A 23,505-nucleotide genomic window follows, 5' to 3' on the forward strand; every position below is an offset into this window, starting at 1 on the left:
TCACATCAGCTTAACAAAACACCTCACCAACTTAATTAACACCACAACAAAAAGTAAATCAAGCCAACCCGAAGAACTAACAAACCAACTACGAGGGAGGTAAACATAGAGGGATAAAGTCACACCATCCAAACCATGATAAGAACCTCAAACGAAAAGGATTCGGCAAATTAACCAAAACAGTAGAGGAAGAAAAACAATAAATATAATTTTAAGAGGGTTAACTTGTGAAAAACAAGAACTAGTATTTAAACATTGTAACAGACTCTACAAAAAATTAAAATATCTAAAAGTTAAGTGTATCGTTATTCGACGCCCGCGTACGCTAATATCACCCTCATAATTAATGTGAAAGTACAACTATGCCCTTATAAAAAGTTACATGGCAAAGGCCACCTCTTTCGTTCTTATTCGTAAATTAAGTAGAAACACGATTCGTCAAGCCCACTATCTAGCTAAGAGGGCAAGCCCTTCTGTTACTCCTAGTACATTTTTTTTCCCGCATTGTCTCTTAATTTGAAACTGTTCTACCATGGACTTGACTAATTGAACCTGCATTTATTTCAATGGAGTAGGAAATTATAATCCATCATCTTTCGTTACGAATATAACATGTTCATTTTCCACTCCACACTTGATCATTGAGTCATTTACTCAAGCCACAAATTAACCAAGGTACCCCTTTAACAATACAACAGCAGAGGCATGGCAGAAGAGCTGAAATGGATTCTGTACTCAGATGCTCATAAGATTACAGCACAACATAATTACATACTGAACCTAGTGGCAATCCAATGTACTAAGGCTGAAAGCATTTCATATGCTGTCAAAAATATGAAAAGTTAAAGACACTAAATCATTTCACAGAACTATCATACTCTCTTGAAGAATGATAATATGTTTCCTTGCTTGGGATCCTTTGAATTTGTTCCTTTCTTACCACCAGCTTTTCCCGCAGCTGTGCTTCCAACTGCTGGAGACTTCTTAGTTGTACTACTCCTGGGAAGAGTAAATTGTTAGCAAAATAATTATAAAAGGAGTAAGGTTTGTGAAATGGAAAGAAAACTTGTTTCTACTGTAAACACGAGGATTCTAGTGACAGAAAGTGATCAACCTAACCTGTTAACAGGTCCACTCTCTTCAACCTTTTTAGCCTGGACGTTGCTACTTTTAACACTTTCGCTAACACTCTTAATTGGATTTGTGTCCTTCGTGTCTACCTCTTCACCTTCCCATACGACCTCAGTGACTACAAGCAGAAGCAAGAGACCACAAGTTTTACTATGTAGCAAGAACTAATACTTTAAGGATAAACACAAGCCATTTTTCTCACATGTATATCCTGGATTTGGCAAGATTTGCCGAGTGAGGATTATAAAAAAGAGTTACGAAAAATTTCCTCCACAAACATTAAAAGAAAATGCACAAGAAACATTCACGAGAGGAAATATGAAGAGATCGAAAAGCAACAGTTTGCAGTACCTTCTCTCCCACGTTCATCAATTCGTGTCTTCAATACTTTTCTTCTTTTAGGTGAACTTGGAGCAGCTTCTGTTGCTTTCTTCTTACTACTTGTATCAACATCAGGAGTTCTTTCATGGATTTTCTCTGAAGTGGCAACCCTTACATTCTTGCACATGTAAAGAGCTGAAAATTCTTCTTTAGCATAAGGATTGGCATCATCTATTACTGTCTCTTCCTTCACTATTGGTTTGCAATCATCCTGCTTGTCAAAGTTCAATTTTTTGTTCTCTATGTCTAATGTTCCACTCTTAAATTTAGAATCTTGAGATAATTTTGCATTTGGAACATCAGGTGATCCCAAATTAACAGCAGTTTCATAATCCTCTTCATCCGAGTCATCAAATACTACCCTTCTCTTCTTGCCACCGTCATTAGAAGCTCTCTTAAAATTGACATCTGCTTCATTATCATCACTACTTGCAGCCTCCGATAATTCACAAGCAGTAATTTGAGCATCTGCACTAACTGAAACACCTGCACAAGAATGATGGTCAAACAAGTTATAACACACTGAGAGAATAGAGAATCGGAACTTCAAGCAAATACTAAGACCACACAGGCAAGCATGCAAGCAGCACGTAACATGCAAATAGATGCAGAACTTCAAGAAAATACTAAGACTACACTGAGGAAAGGGTCCCCAATGCCAGAGGGCACATTTTTGTGGCAACAGTTCCATAGATGCTGTCTTTTACCAAAATAACTATGAAAATAATAGAACAGTGAAGGTGACACCTTAAGGTTCCGTTTTCAAACTCATGCTTAATCAGTTTCTTGTTGCAGCTCACACGTAGTTTGATCCTGTCACTAAAATATCACTTAAAGTTTTAGGATTGTTATTCCAGACCTGAGGTACAATCATATCTCAATGCCAAAATACTCCATTGACTTCAAGGTAAAATGAATTCTACAACAGAACCACATTAGGAATGAAAACTCAAGGGGTTCTTTCATCTATTGTCTCTGAATATGTTCTGAAAGACCGACTTAGACGTTAAGTCTATATCAATAAGTTGCTAAAAAGTTCCATACAACTGACACTGCCTTTGGTAGGCAACAGAAATCAAATTAGAGCAAAGAAAATATTTATAGAATTTGACAATTACCGTTTGTCTTTGAAGCAACACATTTTTCTTCAACAGAAGAGTTAGTGGATTTGGATTTTGATGATGCACGACCCCATAAGTTTGTTAAGGAGGTTTTAGATCCGGCTGAAGTCTTATCACTCTGACCTTTCTTCTTAACTGGAAGAGATGTTTTATCCTTGTCTGGTGCCTTGATTTGCATAATATCACAAGTACCAGATCTGTCAGTTTCTGTTTTGGGAGTAGTCACACTCGAACGCTGTAGGGCTAATTTTGGGCTTGCATCCTCCGATTTTTTTGGCTGAGGTTGCAAAACCGAGCCAGTTTGTTTAACAGAACTGCCTAAAGCCTGACCTGGATTCCCTATACCTTTAGCTTGTGGCACTGTAATTGCTACAGGCGCTCCCTCGGCATTACGCTTAACCAAGGAATTTGAGACCCCACAGAACCTGAACCAAAAAATACAGGAAAAGTAATTTGCACAGGTTTGAAGATTAAAGAGAGAGTGAGGATGGGAGAAGCATGCAAGGCAGAGAGTAAAACTTATTTCAGATCAAGCTGAGTGTTGAAAATGGTAGCTTCTACGAATGCAGTTTGTCTTCAGAAAATAAGGCAGAAAGATGTTAAGTAACAGCAGAATTAAGAAGAACCACAGCTTTTCCTCAAAAAAAAAAAAAAAAAAAGCCTCGGCTACTAAGAAGTTACAAAGAGCACCTTCTGGCCCTGAGAGCCATTCCCAAAGTCGTCTTCTCATGAAACCTCAGTAAAAGGAAACTTAAAGATAGGAAATATATGTTTGGAAGACTGGTATGCCTTCCACAAGCCTGGCCAGCTAGGTTCTTTAGTTGATTATTCTCTTTACATAAAGCTACCAGAATAAATAGACATATTTCAAGCAGTATTTATTTCACGCTCATCAAAGCTAGGGAATCTTGTTTTTGTTGCGGTTAACCTTGAAAGTTATTTACAGACTAAATTATAAGTAAAACAGTGAGTTCAGTTGTTCTTCAAAATAATTAAATTATCCAACCAGCACTGAGATCCACAATTCTACAGTATACAGAGGCTGTTCAAAATAAGCAACCTTCCCATCACAAAATATTTTTAAACATTTAGATCACGACTAATGCATATCAAGGAAGTCATCCAGAAGACACAAGATTTCAATAAAGGTTGAAAGGAACACAGCATGGCACATTCATTAAAAGCTTCAGATAGGTAAGAGATTTACCTATTATCTCTGAGACAATTATCTACTGCAATAGGTTGCTTAAAAAGCTCTTCAGCTTGAATATATTCTGCATTCCAAATAGCAGCTGGGTCTTTTGGGATACAAGCCTGTACACTGTAGACTTGGACGGAGCAGTTACCATCAAAATCGTGCTTAGCTTCTGCACAAATTATTCATTCAAAACACAACAATAAATACTCAAACACTTTGGAAGCAGACAACTGTCATTGACCTGCAAACTAAATTTTAATTGTTGTGTAGTAAGCCATTTATGACCCCCTCAAATCCCAAGTCTAAAGGAACATGCTTCTTGGTAATTGCAATCATGTAAAGTTATGTACACCTCACCTGCTGTAAGGAAGGAGAATCCCCGCATGACGCATAGTTAATGGTATGATATAGTTGGTTTAAGTAACAAAAGATATCATTTAACAACATAATAGATATTTAGTCTCTTCCAAATTAAGTTTCAGAACTTAGTTACAGAGGCTCATTGGGTGATTTTTGGTCAACTTCCAACTGTTAAGACGATATTGCTGACCACTGATATCAAATACCAAATCTCTTTGAAGAACTTGAGGCTTTGTAACAACCATAAGGAGCACCACAAAACATTATCAGGGTGACAGGATCATCCAAGATTACGACTAAGTCCATGTAGCTATCATACTTATTAACATGCTTTCAACACTAAATTATCCCTGTTCAGCTGGGGCAGGGAAGTGTGTGATTAGTAAAACTTGTGATGCTTTGAGGCCTGCAAGTCAGAAATGCAAGTGGAATACCTTTGTGTCAGAAAGAAATGCAACCCAGAAACATAATTTCATAGCATGGTTGGCTGAGAACAAAAGTATGGAATCAGCACTTATAGTTCCTCTCTCCGGTCTGGAGCAGGAACTGAGACCCATACTTTTGTTTTAATGTATTTATAGTAAATATGCTCGGAGATGGTGGCTCAATGGATGGGCATAGGTACACTTCAAAGTTGCACTGAGGATGCCTAGAAGACTGGAAGGTTCAAAATTCAGAAGAAGCATCTTCACAGTGTGTCTTAGCAGTGACTTATCAAATAGAGCAAGCAAGGAAAGGAGTTATTGGGCATCAGAAACTGTGGTGTTTTGATAACGTTGTGAAGAAAATAAAAACTGATGTGAAGCATAGAATTTTTGTTGTAAACCCTAAAAAGTTAGTGATGTGGATAGAAGTTTGATTGAAAATTTCTTGTAACAGAAAGATGAAAATAGGTCATTCTTTTAGGCTTAAGCCTAAGCAGTTTTGAAGAATTCCTGACTTTTGAAATCCTGATTTTTAGCAATGTTCATCCTAGATGATTCACGGCGCTAGGAACTCTGAGGTTGAAAAATGTTTGCTATAAATGCAATATACAAATAATGTTGCTTACTTAAAGAACAAATTACCCAACACCAAAAAAGAAAAAATAACAACAATTTATTTTGCTAAAAAGGCTATAAAAATAGCATTTGTAAGCTTTAACCTGCAAGTTTCGGCTGTGGAACGAGTCTTATATGATAAGTTGGTGGAGTTTTCTTCAACCATCCTGCTATAGTGTACACAGCTTCAAAATCATTTTTGTTTTTCTCCACAAATTCCTGAAGCAACCTAGACAAACTCAAAGTGTAAGCGTCAGCACAACAATGGAAAACAAATGCAAAACCTGTTCAATGAGGTGCCTCACTTTTTTGCAGCATTTGATGACACCAAAAAGTTTCGACTAAGCCATTTGTAAGAAACCTGATAAGGGAATTAACCGTCAGTCACAAAGAACATCCAATGCCAGAAGCAATGCACTGACCAAACATGCAGTTCAAGAAGATTGAAAACAACACTACCATAGTGTTTACTGCTTCAACTCACAGCTTTTCACAACGAGTATTAGTTATGCTACCATCAGCAACATAAACATTATCATGAATAATTTGTATTCTAAATTGAGTCAAACACAAGATATCCACAATGAAGGGATACCTCAATGACATCTTAACAAGGAACACTAACAATCTGTTTGGTAGACGGTAATAAATGGTGTTAATGGGAATAGGTTTATATGTAAATTTGTAAGGAAAATCCATGTCTATTCTCATGATGCTAATGCTAGTTCACCTCAAATTGTCTACTCCATCCGTCCCATATTAGTTGTGACACTTATCATGTCACATAGTTTTAGGATATAAGGTTGTGTACGTCCGACCCCCCCCTACCCCTATTCTTGCAGGAGTCTCTTTGAGGCAATGGGGTAATGATAATGAATGATAATGAGAAAAATAGATGGAAAAGTAGATAGTGGGGTAATATTTTACCGAAAAGTAGATAGTGAAGTGTTTATTTTAATGAAATGTGAGAGAGAGTGGGACACTAACTTTATGGTAGTGGACAGATTTTGATGTATTAAAATAATTGTGAAACCTTTCCCAAAATAGAAGTGTAAAAACTAATTTAGGACGGATGAAAATGGAAAGTGTAAAAACCAATCTGAGACGGGCGGAGTATTTTTCTACATAAATTTCCATTACCATTTGGGGGTGGTATTGAGTCTATCGAGTATTGACTCGGAATGAAAAATTATGAAGAAAACACAAGTTGAAGATGAGATTGTTTTACCACGGATATTATGATGTTGTCCTTTCCAAATCAAACTTAGATTCATTCTCATTCCACCATTTATTACCAGCTACCAAACAGATTGTAATAGTTATAGTCGATATTAGAATGAGCCTATCTAGAGGCATTAGGCAGTGATGACACTGAATTGATGTGTACATTAGAATGAGCACATAGATGTATTTGCGATAGATAAGCTCTAAGAAGTATCATCAAACAAGACTAACATATAATCCAGTCTCCCCTCGAAGGGAAAGACAATTTCTGAAGATAAGGGTTTGCTAAAAAAATTGCTTTCCAATCGTCTACAAGTAACAAGATACAAAAAGCATAATGGACGTAGCTCTAACTAACTAATTGAGTCAAAAAGTTCCAACACATATTCATAAAGCACTTCTTCACTTGACCAGTCACCTGTATTTCATGTAATCTTTTTAGGTTTACACCAGTGTCCCCTATTCTCTATCATACATCATGTCCGCGTCAGGGGATGAAAGTTTGAAATGATCTTAAATACATGTATCACCTTTTGTCCCCATTTTCAACAAATCCTCGGTAGAAGTAGAACTATGTTCCTCTACTTACTATACATCAATTTTTCTCACCAGCTTTTTGAGTGATGTTCTTGCATTCTCACTAAATTCAAGTTTTTAATAGCACAGCCCTTTAGTAATTAGTACCCACATCATGGATTGCAGATATTGTAAAATGCTTCCCCCTTCCCTTGATTTTCATCACAAGTAGATTTGACATCGAGATTATTTAATATAAGTAAAAGTTAGAAATTTGAAAGCCGAAATAAAAAGAGAAAAAAAGTAAGAGAAAGTGTTGAAATGGAGAACAAAAGAAAAGGGTTGAAGACCTTGACGTGATGGAGAAAGAGCACACAAATTTCTTTTGTTGTGCATTGCACGAAAACAGGAGTGAAGAAAATTTTGGGAGAAATCTGAATATAACCAAGGCCCGAGGAGGGTAGTACATTACAACCTGCGTCCCTGAAGTTTGCTAGCTGGTCTAGTGGTCTTTTATGCAATAGTCCAATTTTGTTTTGCATTTTTCTACATTCAATAGTCCTGTTTTTTATATCTTTTTATGGCTTTCTGTTATAGAGTATCAATTATGTATACTCGCATTTTGGTAGAATATAAATTAAAGTCAACTTCTTTTCATAATCCTGAGCCATCTTGTAACATATTAACCAGTTCCAAGACAAGGGTAAAAGTGTCCTTGTTTTACTAGTTTTTTAACAGTCATGTTCCAACCAATGCAAGGAGGCAGTACAGTACGGAATTCTCTCAAAGATATTACCAAGGCAAAAGATCAACCACAACTACTGACAGAACACAATTCAAATAATGCAAAGTATTTTATAAATAAGAAATTAACTGTTTGTTATACTCCGTATTACGTAGACAACATGCTACAGGAAAATCTTGCCTAAAAATAGCGATAATAAACCACTGTCTCAACATGAAATTTGGTGCCAAATGTTTAAAATCATCATTCTCCATGAGAGAAATATGGATCTAAAGTTGAGTGGTTGAAGCATAGTGCAAGTGTGCAACTTGTCAAAAACATATTGAGTCATCTAGAATTTCCCCACCATCTCTTCTGCAAACAGGAAATCTAACTTCCGTTAGACTTGAGGTAAATCATAGTTCGGACTTATGTTGCTTTAGAAATTACCATCATGGTGAAGTAGTGAACTCCTAACGATCTCCTATGACGAATCATGTTAGCTGACCCCAAATCATTTTGGGACTAAGGGTGCGTTCTATTCACCTGATTTTCACTTATTTTTCATGAACTTATCTGAACTGAACTTATCTAAACTTATCTGAACTTATTAGAACTTATCAAAACTTATTTTAGTTATAAGTTATATTTGGTCAACGCTTATTTTTCATGAAGTTATCTTATCTGAACTTATCTGAACTTATCAAAACTTATTTTAGTTATAAGTTATATTTGGTCAACTCTTATTTTTCATGAACTTATCTTATCTGAACTTAACTGAACTTATCTGAACTTATTTTTTTCCTGAAATAAGTGAAAATAAGGTGAACATAACATAGCCTAAGGCTTTGCCGTTGTTGTTGTGGTAAAGTAGTGAACTCTATAAGATCGAGTTTCACGGCTCACGCTATTCCTCATTAGCTCAATGTTCCAACAGTTCTCTTTGAACTAATTGGTTGTAGGTTTAAATCTTACTTAGGAGACTGGATTAATTCATAATTCCTTAATTTAGAATAAAAGTCCATGAGAACTCAAAAAAAAAAATCCAAGTGCACAAACACGAGACTTAAATCTACAGCAGCCGCTCACGCTGTCCCTTCCTTTTCTTTGGGGAATCAATGAATCATAATCAAACATGACATTTCTTCTATCATATATCATAAAAATCAGTTCAAAGTCACAAACTATGACTATCCTAATGGTAACTAAAAATTGGATGGCAGTCACAGATTGACTAAATTGAACCGAAAAAAGATTCTAACTCGTAAATAACAATTCAACTTCCACTAAAACAGAAACAAAAACTCCCATACAAGAGAACACTCCCCTTTCGGCTTTGGCCATCCTCAAAAACCACTCAATGTTATCTCGTCTTAAGTACTAGTGTACGACCATCCCTTTGTGAAGCAAAAATCGCATCTAATTCATTAAAACAAACAAATTGATACTGCTAACCTGTGAAAATTCATTGCTTTCGACAACAATTACAGAAATTCTCCGACAACAATTGCAAATAATTCATCAAATTAAAGTGCGGCAATGAAGGGAGGCTGATCACGCTTCATCAAATTCCTCCATAATTAGGTTAATCAGAAAATAGTGATTGCAAAAAGATAGAAATTACCACTTGAAGGCGGTCGGAGACCAGGGATGATAATTCTTCGAGGATTGCTAGGGTTTCGATTTCCGACATTGTATGATTCCAATGGGAGGGAGGAGAAAGAGAGACAGGAAGAAAAGAAGAAGAAGAAGAAGAAGAGGGAAATCAACAAGTTAGGGATTTTTGAGAGGAGAGAGTGAGAGGTGTTGCGTAGCCGCGTAGGGCAAAGTAATTTTCCCGCCATTGTATGCGTTGGGGCCACTTGGTGAGATGAGTATTTCTAAAAACCTACAATGGCCTGTGTACATATACCAATCTGTGGACTATGGACCATTGTGCACAGTGAACATGGTACACCAAAAGAACATATGTGCATACTTAAAAGAACATAACACTACGACAAAAGAACATGCAGTATAATATTTCACTTTTCTGTTATAAAAAATTAATATATTATTTTACTATTTATTAAAAATATAAATAAAAAAATTTTATTCATGTTCTTTTCGCGTAACCAGATGTTCTTTTAATTATATACTAGTGTTCTTAAGGTCCACCATGCTCACTGTGCACCATGGTCCACCTTCTAAATTGCGGTCCACATACGTATACAACTATATGTTTATATATGGACACAAGTGATCCAAATACAATTATTTTGAGTATATATAAACACATAATTTATCAGTATCAAAAACATAAAATTACTAAGAAGTATCAATACATGTCATTTTGTGTTACTGATAATAACATATTTTGTATTGGTACTCACTTATGTCCTTATAGACACAAGCCACTTGAGGCCAAGAGGTACTTCTACGGGGAAGCTCCCCTTTATTTTATTTTTTTATTTTATTTTTATAATCAAATTAATTCATTAATAAAAAGTCATACGGCATCTACATAAAGATTTGAATCTAAGAAATACATAACAAACGAATCAAATAAAACTTTCTTTCACCATAGCTACGATCATAATATATCAAACATTCGGGGAAAATTTGTCAATTACTACCTTGTTTTTTGATGAGTTTGTGAATTAATAACTACATCTTTAAAAGTTGTCAATTACCATCTACATCTTTAACATTTGATGTCAATTACTACCCAGATGTCATTTAATCTATTTTCTAACCAATTAGTCAACTAAAAACACCATAATCACCTTAATTATATATTAATCATTTAAATACTAATTAAAAATTAAAACAATGAACTTAAAAAAAAGCCCACAAATCTCTTCGTGTTCTCCTCCTCCTTCCTCTTCAATGAGAAAAATCAACAACTCAATGAGGAGTATCACTATACTAGTAGAACAACACCACCAACAAACACCTCTTGCTAGCTCTTCAAACAACCCTCCCAAATCTTTTCGATGCGGCGATGGCGTATTTAAATGGGGTAGCCAACAACCCGTCGGAACTCCTCCACAACCGAATGAAAACCCTTCGCATTGACGTTGTTCTTCTTCTCTTTCCTCCTTAAAAATGTAGTTGCTTTCGAGAAATTCCGAGTTAATCTCAGTGATTGGGAAAACTTTCCAATCAAATGGCAAATTCGTAAATATTTTGCTGGGAAAGTATAGGCAGTATAATTTTATCTGTTGACTGTATATTAGTAGTTCTTGGTTGTATATTAATTGGTGTTGATTGTTTAATATTAGTCGTTGATTGTATATTCTATGAGTGATTATGCATTACTAAAGTTCAATATTGTTCATTGTAAGTGATTGACTGTATTTTTATAGTTGTTGATAGCATATTAATGGATGTTTATTGTATATTGCTAGTCGTTGCCGGTATATTACTCCCTCCGTTTCTTTTTGTTGTATCCGTTTCCATTTTAAGCGTTTCATATTGTTGTATCCATTTAGAATCTATTCTATTTTTGGACATACATTTTATCCTAAAATACCTTTACATTTCTATCTAATTACCAAAATACCTAAAGATTCTACCCATATTCCCACCTAATTTTCCCCACCCATAATATATAATTCTTTTCCCTTCCCCATATACCCACTCTCTCACCTCCTTTATTACCCATTATTATCACTCCTCTCTCTTATCTTATTTCTTTATTATTTTCTCACTCCTTTATTTATTATAATCTCTTACACCCAATCATTACACTTATACCCATACAAACCAATATTCCATTTTTCTTAAAAACCACACCAGATTCCAAATGGATACATCAAAAAGAAATGGAGGGAGTACATGGTTGTTGATGTATTTAAAAATATAATGTTGACTGTATATGGGCCCATATCAAATAGCACGTGACTGTAGCTAGGCCCACTTTTAATGGCATTTTCGTAATAAAATGTTCATTTATTTACGAAAATGCCATTTGATTGGGATAATTTTCCCAATCAACGAGATTAACTCGGAAAAGCTCGTTGCTTTCGCCTAATATAGCAGCGACAAGCTTCCCCGACATTCGTCTAATTTCTCCACCTCCGAGCTCTGTCGACACGTCATTGACCCTTGCGGCGGTGGACTCACTAACCCACTATGGCTGGCCCACTTTGCTGGTTAATGTTGATGTCATCAATCGATTCTCTCCTCGCCGTGCTAGCACCTTCCAGAGGCTCAATAAATAACTATTAAAAAGGTCAAAGAAGAAATCGAATACCCATTTGATTTAATTTGAGATTTATGTTGATTTTCCAATTTGAAGAAGAAGAAAAGCAGAATACGAACAGGGGAGGAACTAACCATCATAATTGATGGGCTTGTTTTCATTTTTTAAGTTTTGGGTGGGTTAACTTTAAAAATAATCTGCTTTTTTTCAAAGTTTTACACGGTTTAACTTTTTAATTAGTTAGTAATTAAAATAATTAATATATAATTAGGATATTCACTAATGTTTTATGCACTCGGGTTAGGCTAGCTGTAAACTATGTTCTCCCTTGAACACAATCTAAGTAAAGAATATGATATATGGTGTTATTCGGATGGAACACTACAAGAGGGGGGGTGAATTGTAGTATGGAACTTTCTAGCCAATTTTGCGGAATTATAAAGAAACTTTAAGCAAGTAGAGAAACAATGCAAGAGAGATTTTACGAGGAAACTTTCTAGGCCCAACTAGAAAGAAAACCTCGACCCACTAGGGATTTCAACTTAAACTCTTTTCACTATAGGGCAACAACTCAGTTACAAACCTATAAGGAACTCGGGCTTTACTTGAGTTCCTCTACGAACTCAAGTTCCCAATAGTTGTTCCTCAAACAACTACGCTCTCACTGACTTCCCTAGAAGTCTCTCTTGACTCTTTTGCTTCACTCAAAGCCTCTCTGCTTCTCTCTCATAGACTTCACTCAAAGCCTACCCAAATACAACCGGAACTCACTCAAGTTCCTACCCCATACACATCAGGAACTCACTCAAGTTCCTGCCCAAAACTTATACAAGAATTCACTCAAACCCTTGACAAATTACCCATTACAAGAGCTCACTCAACCCTTGAACAACTCTTAAAATATAGACATTTGATAATTGATTAAACTCTAATATGTAGAGAGTGAATAACTGTAAAGGAACTCGAAACTGACAGGAACTCGGAACTGCTGGAACTGACTGAAAAATGTGAAAAACAAATAAATTTTTCTATGAAATTATCCCACCTAAATCAGACCCTTTGGAATGACTGCAAGAGTCAGACGCTCTTGAATGAATGAGAAAGCTCTCCTTTTATAGAGCAAGATACCTCAACCACTTTCTCCATAATCTTCTCCACTAACAACCACTAAGCCCTTCAATTTAGGCATGATCCCATGACTTTAGTCAGTAGAGAAAATCATGGAGTTAGGTCCAAGCATAATCAGGTTTTCCATGATCTCCTATTATTTCTCCACTTATGTAGTTTTTTCAAAACAACGTAAAACAATGATTTTAATTTTCTAAAACAAAACCTTTTATACCTGATTTTAATAAAATAGAAAAATAAATTTTATTAAAATAAAATAACTAATAATCAGATTTTATTTTACAAAAAGATTAATTCTTTTTTATTTATTAAAAAAAAAAATTAAACACATAAAAACGCAAAAGATATTCAAAACAAAACCTAGATTAAATAGGACTTTATTAAAAACGAAATTTAAATAATAAATAAATAAATATATGATATTAAAATCAGAATCCTAACCTAGATAAGATTTTACAAAAATTATCTTTTATTTTAAAAACATAAATAAATAGAGTTTTACTAGGAGATAAATACTCAAAGTCAAAGGTAAATCCCTAACAACTAGGAGTTTTAAAAGCCACGTCATTGACACTTAAAATTACCTTAAGACTAGGAATATTATAGGAAAATAAACTGACGTTATTTCTCATAAGTTCCGACAAGTTCCTTTTGACAACGTGTTCCTTAATTATTCAAGTTTCTACATACTTACATGAATCCTAGAAAATAAACTCTTATTTTCTTCTTCATGCTTCATGATGCTCCAACTCAAGAGCCTCATGTTGATAGTTCCGCCTCTGGAACTTCTCCATGCTTGTTCCTACTCAGGAACTTTATACTCGTTGTTCCTCTTAGGTTCTGCTGAGGAACTGATCTGTTTGTGTTCCTTTGAAGAACTCTGTTGCTGCTTGGATACTTGATTTATTGACTTGAACTCTTCATGTTTGTTTCTCATCAAACCTATATTTGTTTAGTATACATATTGGAACTCAAACATAGGTTAGTCGTTTGCTAGTTATCATCAAAACCATAAAGTCGGTGATGACAACCAATACAAGCAAGATGAAGAAAACTAAACTAATAAACAAGTATGCAGTAGTTAAGGAAACAAACTCTAAGTCTAATGGTACACTTATATAATTAGACTTCTCTTCTGAAGTTCCTTTCACTTCTAGAGTTCCTTTCAGGAACTTCACTTCTTCTTGTATATATCTTCAGAATCTTCCAATTAAATGATCTGTATTAACCGTCATTACTTGTTCATGCACATCTAAACAATACACACATTAGTTAGATAATCATCATTTGTTCATAATCATCAAAATACTATATTACTCAACATATGGGTTCTTAAATTATGAGGGCTAGCCTCATATTTATAGAGTAGGAAATGTCCTCGAGGTTTCACGGAACGCACCAAATACCCCTCATGTTTTCAAAAAGCGCAATATACCCCTATTTATATTCACAAATTCTTATTTACAAAGGTTGTACAATAAATATTGTACATCGGAGTAAAAGTTAACTCAAAATGTTTAAAAGTTAAGCTTATATATGTAAAACTTATCTGTTTTTTAGTGATAACTTTTTTCATTTCAGTAAAAACATATTTCTTCAAAACCACTAATAATGTATAAAATTAACCATTTAATCATTTCTACCAACTTTTTTTACTAATATAAAAGTTAATTAAAACTAGGTTAAAGTTACAAAAAAATGGGTAAAAGTTATCTTTATTGTACCCCTTGTGCGCGAAAGACCTTTTGATTTATATTTAAGTGAACCAAATACCCAATTTTTTGACGATCCATCAGTGTTCCGTTAAGTCATAAATTTAATTTACCAAATACACCTATTTTGAAATTTATTGTACCAAATACCCCTATTTGAAACTTATTGTACCAAATACTCATTTAGATTTAAAAGTGCTAAATTAGGTCGTAAAGACTAGCTTTCTGAAACCTAACGAGCCAAATATAACCGTTTGATTCTTTCTTCTTATAAAAATTGTACATTTCTTCACATAAACATTGTAGACTTGTAGTTAACATTGTTGATTAAAAGATTTGTTATACTTTTTATAGGTGCCAATATTATTGCACGGACATTCACTAATTTAACATTAAATATGCATGCGTTTTTAAGCTAACGAGATGGTCGATTAAAAAACCCAAAAATATAAAGACGAAAGAAATTACTCCGTAGTATAAGTGGTTAATCAAATTTTGCTCCACATATTAGGGTGGTCCTCTTAATTTTTACAGAAACGTGAATCATGTTGATAATAAAAACAAAACACAAACACTTCCAAAATCCAGATGATCATAAACAAGACCAAAGAGTTTATCCATCCATCCATGATCCAATAATTAAAGTGAACCAACTACCATCATGTTTCCCAGCAACACCCCTTCTTCAACCTCTCATCTACACTCTAACCTCTGGTTCTTCCTATGGATTCCATTAATTACCTCCTCTCTTTCCCAACAACTCACTTCTGCAGAACCAAACAACAACATTATCATGCTTCCTACTAGCTCAGATTATTTACCCGCTCCAAAATCATGCCCGGTGCCCGACCCTGATCTCAATTTTCGCCCGGTTATCGGGATTGTTAGCCACCCGGGCGATGGCGCCTCTGGTAGGTTGAAGAATGGTACTAATGTGTCTTACATTGCTGCTTCTTATGTCAAGTTTGTGGAATCTGCTGGTGCTAGAGTCATTCCTCTTGTTTATACTGACCCAATTGATGTTATTTTCAAGGTAAGTCGTTACTACGGTACTTGGCTTAGGTTATGTTCTCCTCATCTGCTTATTTTGAGTTATTTCGAATAGGGGTTTATTTTCAAATATTTAGCATTAGTTTTGGTTGAAATTTGTGCATTTTTGAGGAAGAACAAAGGTGAAAATGAAATGGGAGCAGCAGTTTACATGTGTTATTTGATGATTTCGGATTGATGTTATGTTATTTATATCAATAAATTTGTTGGGTATTTTGAGATTTGTGATTTTTATTTGATGTCAATTGGATTGTGCTATCTATTTGTGTTGCTGCAGAAATTGGAGTTAGTAAATGGGGTGCTTTTTACTGGTGGATGGGCTAAGAATGGTACGTACTTTGAGGTCGTGCAGCAGATATTCAAGGTATGACATTATGAACTGCTTGTTTAGATCGTCTTATACGTTGCTGACTCGCACCACTCACACAGACACTTGTTGGTTATGGTAACATATCTTATAACTTGAAAAGATATGGTCTACAAGGATATACCTGATTTCATTACATCTAGTTTAGGCAAAGATCAAAGAGTGGAATCATGAATTAGGTTTTTTTTTTTTTTTTTTTTGGTGCGAGTGAGCCACAAGGGCAATACAAATTACAAATGGAGGAGGGAGATTCGAACCTGTTACTCATACAGTCTTAAACACTAGGCCAAGGCATATTGGTGGAGCCGTAAACTAGATGAGTGGCATATTTATGTTTCTTTTCTTACCTATCTGTGTTATTTGCATTTTGTACAAAATTTGATCTTTATAATTGGCCATGTTGTGTGATACCAAATGTGATTGCTGAACAAGCATCAGTAACTTTCAGATGGCAATGACTTGAAACATTGCCTGCTCCAAGAGACTTGTGATAAGTCAAATTAGTTTATTTCTGAATTTGTTAATTATCCATTCTGAATTGACATTTTCATCATAAGTTGCTTCTGCCTTCTTGCTTTGTTGAGTAGGTTCTGTGTTCTGTATTCTACAGAAAGTGTTGGAGAAGAACGACGCAGGGAAGTTCTTTCCTTGTTACGCAATCTGCCTGGGTTTCGAGCTTCTCACAATGATAGTCAGTAAGGTGATTCAGCTGTAACCAGCACTAGTTTTATGATTTTCTTGCGAGTTATCTACCACTGTCCTTGAACATCTGTTGCACATTTGCTGCTTCGTTTATCTTTCCAGGTGGAAAATCTTAGTTTCCGAAATCTGTTTTTACTATTCTCTATGATTTTTTCAGTAACCATTGGCTTAGATTATCATAATTCAATAAAATATTTTTGAATAGAAAAACTGAGTCCGACACTTGGACATGTACCATGTTTGACAAGTATGCGACTCTGAGTCACATATATAGCATCCGATATGGATTAGAAATCTCTCAAAAATACATCTTTTTTCACATCAAAAGTTGTAGATAATGAGAGAAACAAACATAACTACACAAGTGGATTTTTTTTAGTCTAGGCTTTGCCATGAGTGGTTTCTGCTTTCTATTGGCCGATCATGATGTCAGTCTTCTGCTAGTGTAGAGTGTTAACGTCATCTGATGCTGAATCATAGTCTACCTAGTATATACTGATTAAAATTCTGACAAATATGCAATTCAATTAACTCCTTGAGTTTTTATATTTCTTGTTACAGGACAACAATATCCTTGAAAATTTTAGTGCAAGTTATCAGGCATCTACTCTTCAATTTGTCGACAATAACGTATCGGGAACTGTTTTTCAGAGGTATTTCAAAAGTACATGTTACACCATGTAGCTATGGTATTGGCAGGGGAAGATTTTTCTCTCCCTTCATCCTACGATTTTACAGTTATATGGATGTCTCAGCTCTAAACATGGGATCGTTTTCTGATTTTGGCTGTTTTGACCCCATGGAATACCGAGGAAACCAATGCCGCTCTTCAATTTCTTTTGCTGTTGCAGGTTTCCTCCCGAGTTGCTGAGAAAGTTGAGCACAGATTGCCTTGTAATGCAGAACCATAAAGTGAGTTTGACCACGTCCGTCTTTTTTATGGTACTTACGAGTTATGATCCTGAGGCTCAAATTCCGTTACCTTTTCTCCCCTAACATAGTTATGGACTTATGGTTTTTGATAGTCGAATATCTGCTAGGAAATTGAATTGTGCATCATCAACTGTTTTGGATAGCTAAACAATGGGTATTGTCATTTATTTTTTAGATAATTGATGGGGAGCTGTATCGTCTGCATATATGCTAATGTACAGATTTTTTTGACTGAAAACGCAGTATCCGTCTAGCTTTATCCCCCTTGTCCTGTGTTCCCTGCCCAAATTTCAGTAGTTAATAGTTATGAACTTATGACTTCAGTATGTAGTTTGCAGTTTTGGTCAAGGAAAATGTGTTGCATACTTGCATTGCATGTGCCACTGCAAATGACTGTTTCTTTGCTTATGATAGAATGCAGTGTACTTAATCTTTAACGCCGTTCTCATGACGTTTGGCTTGTCTATAATGGTGGTTTAGCTCACGATAAGTAATGTATAAAATTGAATCAACCAAAATTAATAGCAGAATATGCTATGCAGGAGCTGTTGTTTCATCCTTAGCCTACGATAAAACCTCTTTAGGGTTCTACGTCTGGTTGAATCTTATTTATCATACATGGTTCTATAAAAGAGAAGTAGGTTTGGTACTATAGACTATTGTGATCTTGTGTTAAATGACCAACCTGAGAGGAGTCTGATGCTGTATGCCAGTTTTACAATCCCATCTTTAGTGAGGACTAGTGTCTCTGAACCATGGGCAGCATGCACCTTAAATGTAAAGTTAATGCCTGTTGTACCTTTTTTTGTACTTCAAGGACTGTTACGTCAAAATTTCTAAAATGGCGAAAAATTTACTCTAGTTCATTGGCTCTTATGGACTTATGGTTGCTGTTAATATTCATGTTCTCTTGTTTGCTTTATAGTCTTTCATTGCACCTGCATCTCCTTTCTTACCTTGTGATGCTAATATTGGCCGTATACTTCTTTTAAATAGCTTTGCCAATTACACTCTCAATAATTTGCTTCTGCAATGCAACAGTTTGCTATTTCACCTAAAACACTTCAAGCGAATCACCTCCTATCCAGTTTCTTCGATGTCATAACAACTAGCACAGACAGTGATAATAAGGTGGTGTGACCAGTCCCAAGTCTCAACTCTTTTTTGTATTGATTTGGTGATGATTGTCTATATTTTCTTTTTGTACCTTTTTGTGTGTAGAGGCTTCATATCTTCTTTGATGTTCAGGTTTATGTCTCAACCGTACAAGCACATCAGTACCCTATTACTGGTTTCCAGTGGCATCCAGAGGTAACTCTGTTAATACTTGTCTCTCTGGTTCTATGTGCATAAACAAGAAGTTGGTCTAGGTTTTATGTCCGAATGTCCCCTATCCCCACTTCCTTTCTCAAGTTGATACTTGATAGTCCTGATACCCAAGAATGCACACATTTTGAATGTGACCAAAGTATAAAAGATAAAAAGAAAAAAAAGTAAAGAAAGAACAGCAATCCCGTGAGAGCTGAGACACTCTACAGATTAGCAAGGAAATCTTCTGTTAAGTGTTGAGAGAAATCCTTGAGGAATCATGAGACCTGTCTGAATGTATCCACGATAAGTCTTAGAATTTGATCCCTTATGCAAACTCTAGATTAACTGGAGGTATAAACAACGTTACTTTGAGCTCTTCCCTTTTTCAAGTGCTTGTGTTGGGTCCTTGACACTCTCACATGATTATGGACACATGACAAATCATGTAACCATTAGTTAGCTAAGTCAGATACTGGGATACATATCCATGTCTAACACGATTACCCAAGCCCGATTGATATAGGGTATAGCCACGTAGACTGTAGAACTGGACCTTCCAAAAGCCTTGTTGTTGGGGATATCCATTTGAGGTTGTTGTTTTTGTTGTTTCTGTTTCCTTTCTAAGGGGAATGAGCAATGACATAAACACATAATTAAATGAGAAAATGCTCCAGTTGCCCATATAGAAGAAAGGGTGAAGGGTTTAAGACTTTAGCTAGCTAATTTAACGAGGCAGATCCAATCCAGCCAAAAGTTCTCCTTCAACAGTTCAACTACCTCGTGCCATCAATAGCCGTCGAGCTCTGGCGTCACCTAAAACAAAAGGAGCAGACAGAAATACTCTCATTTCTAGCAGTAAAGCAGAAGCCAGATGAAGATCGACATCAGGAACATCGTCTTCGGTTTGACTTCAATGCCTCTATTGAATCTCAGGAAATCCTTCAAAAAAAGGCCAGGGATTGGGCTGATTGACCCCAGATTCCGGGACGAGAATCAGGTAATTTAAGTACCAAAGAGAGGTCCCACGGGACAGAGGAAAGGAAGCAACTAAGATTCCTAATAGCTTTGACTCTTCCTACTAGCTGTAGCTGCAGTCAAAAGACGAGATGTCACAAAGAATATCAGACAGCACCAGACCCTGTGTCTTTGGTAGACAGAAGAAAAGTTTTCTCAGATTCCTCATCTAATGGGCTTTCTTCGGGGAAAAAACCCTCTAAACCTAGGAAAGAAAAGATGTTGATCTTTGGCTAGCTCATGAGAAAAAGTGGGTTGATTTCCAGTTTAAGTTCTCAGAGAGCTCTGAATCACACCCTATTGTGCTAGAAAAATGTCATGCCAAAGAATTTTAGTTTATAAGCCGATCAATGGACATGTTCAAAGATGAAGGTACTCCAAGATTAACATTTGACCTTATATGTAACATGAAACTGTGTGGCATACTCTAAAATCTCCAAAATGGAGCTCATTAAGTCTGATATCATGGGCAAATGACACTCAAATGAAATGTGCTTGTTGCAGTTGTATTTCACGTTAAATGTTGACCAAGAGAGTGAGTTAATAATTCAGGCCTTACCTTGTCTTGATTTTTTACAAGTTCATCAGTATAAAGGAAGGAAAAAGCTCGTTGATGCATCATATAGAGTAGAGGAATTAAAAAGCTGCAAGCTTATTTGTTACTGATTTTAAGAAGTTCTATTATTTATTGTGATACATTGATACTGTTGGTTCTTTTAATGATTGTATATGTCCTTTCAGCAAAACAATACATAATCGAATGATTCTTGATCGACTAACTGCAGAAAAATGCATTCGAATGGGGCTATCCAATGATTCCACATTCAGAAGACGCGATTCAAGTCACTCAGCATGTAGCAAACTTTTTTATTAGGTAGGTGTTGATTTTCCATCACCGTTCTAATTTTCCAAGTTTTTGACTTTTAGCCATGTTTCCAATCATTATGTTAGCCTAGTTGATTACTAACATTAAGGGGCAGAATTCTTCTGGTTGACTAGAAGCTTGCAATATCTTATTTTTGATCCCACATTTTTGCTGCACCAAGAATCTATTACTGTAGACTTTTTATGTTTAGTTTATGTTGGTCAGTGGTCACTATTTACTAACAAGATCAAATTATTGTCAACCAATAAAGGGAAGAGTTAATACGTGCCCTGTGTGCCCTCCAATTTGGTTTGCAATCTACTTTATTTGCAGTAGTGCATGAGTGTGGCAAGTAAGCAATGATAAATCCGTAATGACTCTTATCTGTGTACCCTTCAGTTTGTTTGCATCTACTTCATCCATAGGAGTGAATGAGGCTGCTTAGTAAACAAGATCTCATGCTGGATAAGAAGCCACGGAATTGAGCTCCTTGCAAAAAAAAACTCTAGGTTAGAGGCTGTAGAGCATTTCATAATAATCATGCCTAATTGGGAAGAATCCAGAAGGAGATTCCCCTATCAAAAAGTTTTGAAACAGAAGAAAGGGAGGATATGCTCCAATGCTGCTTTTCGTTCAGCCGGAGATTGCTGATGACAGTCACGAGACTGATGTGGGTGTCCTCTGGAATATAGTGTTCTATATATTCCGCACCAGATCATCCTATTTACCGTATTTCAATAAACATGCTCTCACATAAATCATTCAAGTCAATTTATTGTCTTGTCTGTTTTTTTATCCATCTCCATAGTCCAAGCACTTGCTATCAGTTGGTTAATATACCCTCAACAGTAATTTCCAGTACCTGTTGTTATCCTTACTTGATCATTAGAAATTGTTTAGTAAGTCTTAACGTCTTCTTTTTGCAGTGAGGCAAGGAGATCTCCTAATAGGCCACCTGTGCCGGATGTGCTGAACAATCTCATTTACAATTACAGTCCCACATATTGTGGCAAGAAAGGGTAAGCTCCCAATCTCAATATACACCTTCACTTCCAATTATCACAAAACATTTTCTAATTCTTCTGTTTCGTAACAGGAACGGATATGATGAAGTCTATATATTTGGATAACTTTACAGGAAGCGTAGCTGTTACTGTTGTACATTATTCAGGCAGGTGTTCCGAATGCGATTTTAGAGTTGCATGAACTTCAATTCGTTTCGTTTTAATTGATATTTGCATTCAGTCTCAGTCTATGCTTTCACAATTCAAGTATAGGAAATCGTGTAATAGTGCAAAATCCTTTGTCTGCTCTTCTAAGGACAATTGCATTGGATTGTTTGTCCTTGTAAATTTGAGGATTCATTGTTGTAGAAGGATGTATAAATATAGTTCCCCAAAAAATAAAAATAAAATGGGTGTATACCGTTTAACATGTTTGTGAAACTTAAAGGGCTTTTTCGGACCAAGTTTTCAATTATTTCGATAGTCATATGATATTTCCTTTGGTAAGTATCTTGGTTGCAATATATCCCCTATTAGACTTAAAAAAGGTGATTTTTTTAACCTCTTAGATAAAACTACCTCTAAGATTAGAGGGTGGCAGGCTAAACTTCTCAATATGGCAGGTAGGTGTACACTTATCAAATCTGTTCTTAATGCTTATCCATTATATGAAATGCAAACCTGCATCCTCCCTGCTACTGTTATCCAAGAGCTTGAGTCTAGATGCAAAAAATTCCTGTGGAATAGGGTGGATAGGTCTAGGTATATCCCGAAAACCAGTTGGGATAGAGTTTGTGATCCTATCAATCTGGGGGGATTGGGAATTAGAAATTTAAAACGATGGAATCTTGCTTTTATGGCTAAATTAGGTTGGAAAATCCTTACTCAACCTGATAAACTTTGGGTTAAAATCCTAAGTTCTAGGTATTTAAAAGCCTCAAATTTCAATGACTGTTTCCCAAATTCCAACTCTTCTTCTATTTGGAAAGATATTCTCAAAGGAAGGGAAATTGTTAAAAAAGGCATGATTATTAGTATTGGGAATGGTGAAGACACTTCTCTTTGGTTCAATCATTGGGTTGGTCAATGCCCTCTTTATCAGCTTCCTAATATTGTTATTCCTGAATCACTTGCCCACCTGAGGGTTTCCCATATTATTAAAAATAACTCTTGGGATCTTACTAGAATCCAGCATTTACTCCCCTCTCATATTTGCAGTATCATAAAGGCTACTCCCCTCTCAACTTTAACTGCTGCCAAGGATTCACTAAGATGGACTTTGGATAAAAAAGGAACCTTTACCATTAAGTCAGCATATAATTCTACTGCTAGCCCCCATTCCAATGCTTGTCTTATTAATGTTTGCCGGAAAAAACTCTGGAAAATCAACATTCCTTATAAATATAAGATGTTACTTTGGAATGTCTGTCACTCCATTCTTCCTGTAGCTCAAACTCTAGCTGTTAAAATCCAGAATTTCAATCCTATCTGTATCAGGTGCACCACTTCCACTGAAGACAATTTACATCTTTTTAGAG

The 23,505-nt window shown here is 35.7% G+C and overlaps 2 protein-coding genes across 2 annotated transcripts; one reads left to right on the top strand and one right to left on the bottom strand.

Moving 5' to 3' along the window:
- Positions 1 to 543: 543 nt before the first annotated feature.
- On the bottom strand, positions 544 to 9,521 carry LOC110786246 (uncharacterized). The gene is made up of 8 exons (XM_021990777.2): positions 9,320 to 9,521; positions 5,537 to 5,592; positions 5,336 to 5,460; positions 3,841 to 4,000; positions 2,631 to 3,058; positions 1,483 to 1,998; positions 1,120 to 1,249; positions 544 to 999 (listed from the first exon to the last, which is right to left on the bottom strand). The coding sequence occupies exons 1-8, from the start codon at positions 9,386 to 9,388 to the stop codon at positions 873 to 875; spliced, it is 1,611 nt and encodes a 536-aa protein (XP_021846469.2). The 5' UTR covers positions 9,389 to 9,521; the 3' UTR covers positions 544 to 872.
- Positions 9,522 to 15,311: 5,790 nt separating this feature from the next.
- LOC110786247 (gamma-glutamyl hydrolase 2) lies at positions 15,312 to 22,442 on the top strand. Its single transcript, XM_021990778.2, has 10 exons — positions 15,312 to 15,754; positions 16,049 to 16,135; positions 16,749 to 16,838; positions 17,402 to 17,493; positions 17,692 to 17,752; positions 18,815 to 18,904; positions 19,022 to 19,084; positions 20,884 to 20,972; positions 21,890 to 21,982; positions 22,060 to 22,442. The coding sequence occupies exons 1-10, from the start codon at positions 15,383 to 15,385 to the stop codon at positions 22,091 to 22,093; spliced, it is 1,071 nt and encodes a 356-aa protein (XP_021846470.1). The 5' UTR covers positions 15,312 to 15,382; the 3' UTR covers positions 22,094 to 22,442.
- The last annotated feature ends 1,063 nt before the right edge of the window (positions 22,443 to 23,505 follow it).

The sequence above is a fragment of the Spinacia oleracea genome, chromosome 4, assembly GCF_020520425.1.
Source record: "Spinacia oleracea cultivar Varoflay chromosome 4, BTI_SOV_V1, whole genome shotgun sequence".
In the NCBI taxonomy this organism is placed as follows: Eukaryota; Viridiplantae; Streptophyta; class Magnoliopsida; order Caryophyllales; family Amaranthaceae; genus Spinacia; species Spinacia oleracea.

Coding starts and splice junctions, on each gene's coding strand:
- LOC110786246 (XM_021990777.2), bottom strand. CDS start 9,388: ATGTCGGAAATCGAAACCCTAGCAATCCTCGAAGAATTATCATCCCTG. Junction 5,593..9,319: donor TCTCCGACCGCCTTCAAGTG/GTAATTTCTATC, acceptor TTCCCTTATCAG/GTTTCTTACAAATGGCTTAG. Junction 1,000..1,119: donor GAGAGTGGACCTGTTAACAG/GTTAGGTTGATC, acceptor TACTCTTCCCAG/GAGTAGTACAACTAAGAAGT.
- LOC110786247 (XM_021990778.2), top strand. CDS start 15,383: ATGTTTCCCAGCAACACCCCTTCTTCAACCTCTCATCTACACTCTAAC. Junction 16,839..17,401: donor TCACAATGATAGTCAGTAAG/GTGATTCAGCTG, acceptor TTCTTGTTACAG/GACAACAATATCCTTGAAAA. Junction 17,494..17,691: donor TCGGGAACTGTTTTTCAGAG/GTATTTCAAAAG, acceptor TTGCTGTTGCAG/GTTTCCTCCCGAGTTGCTGA.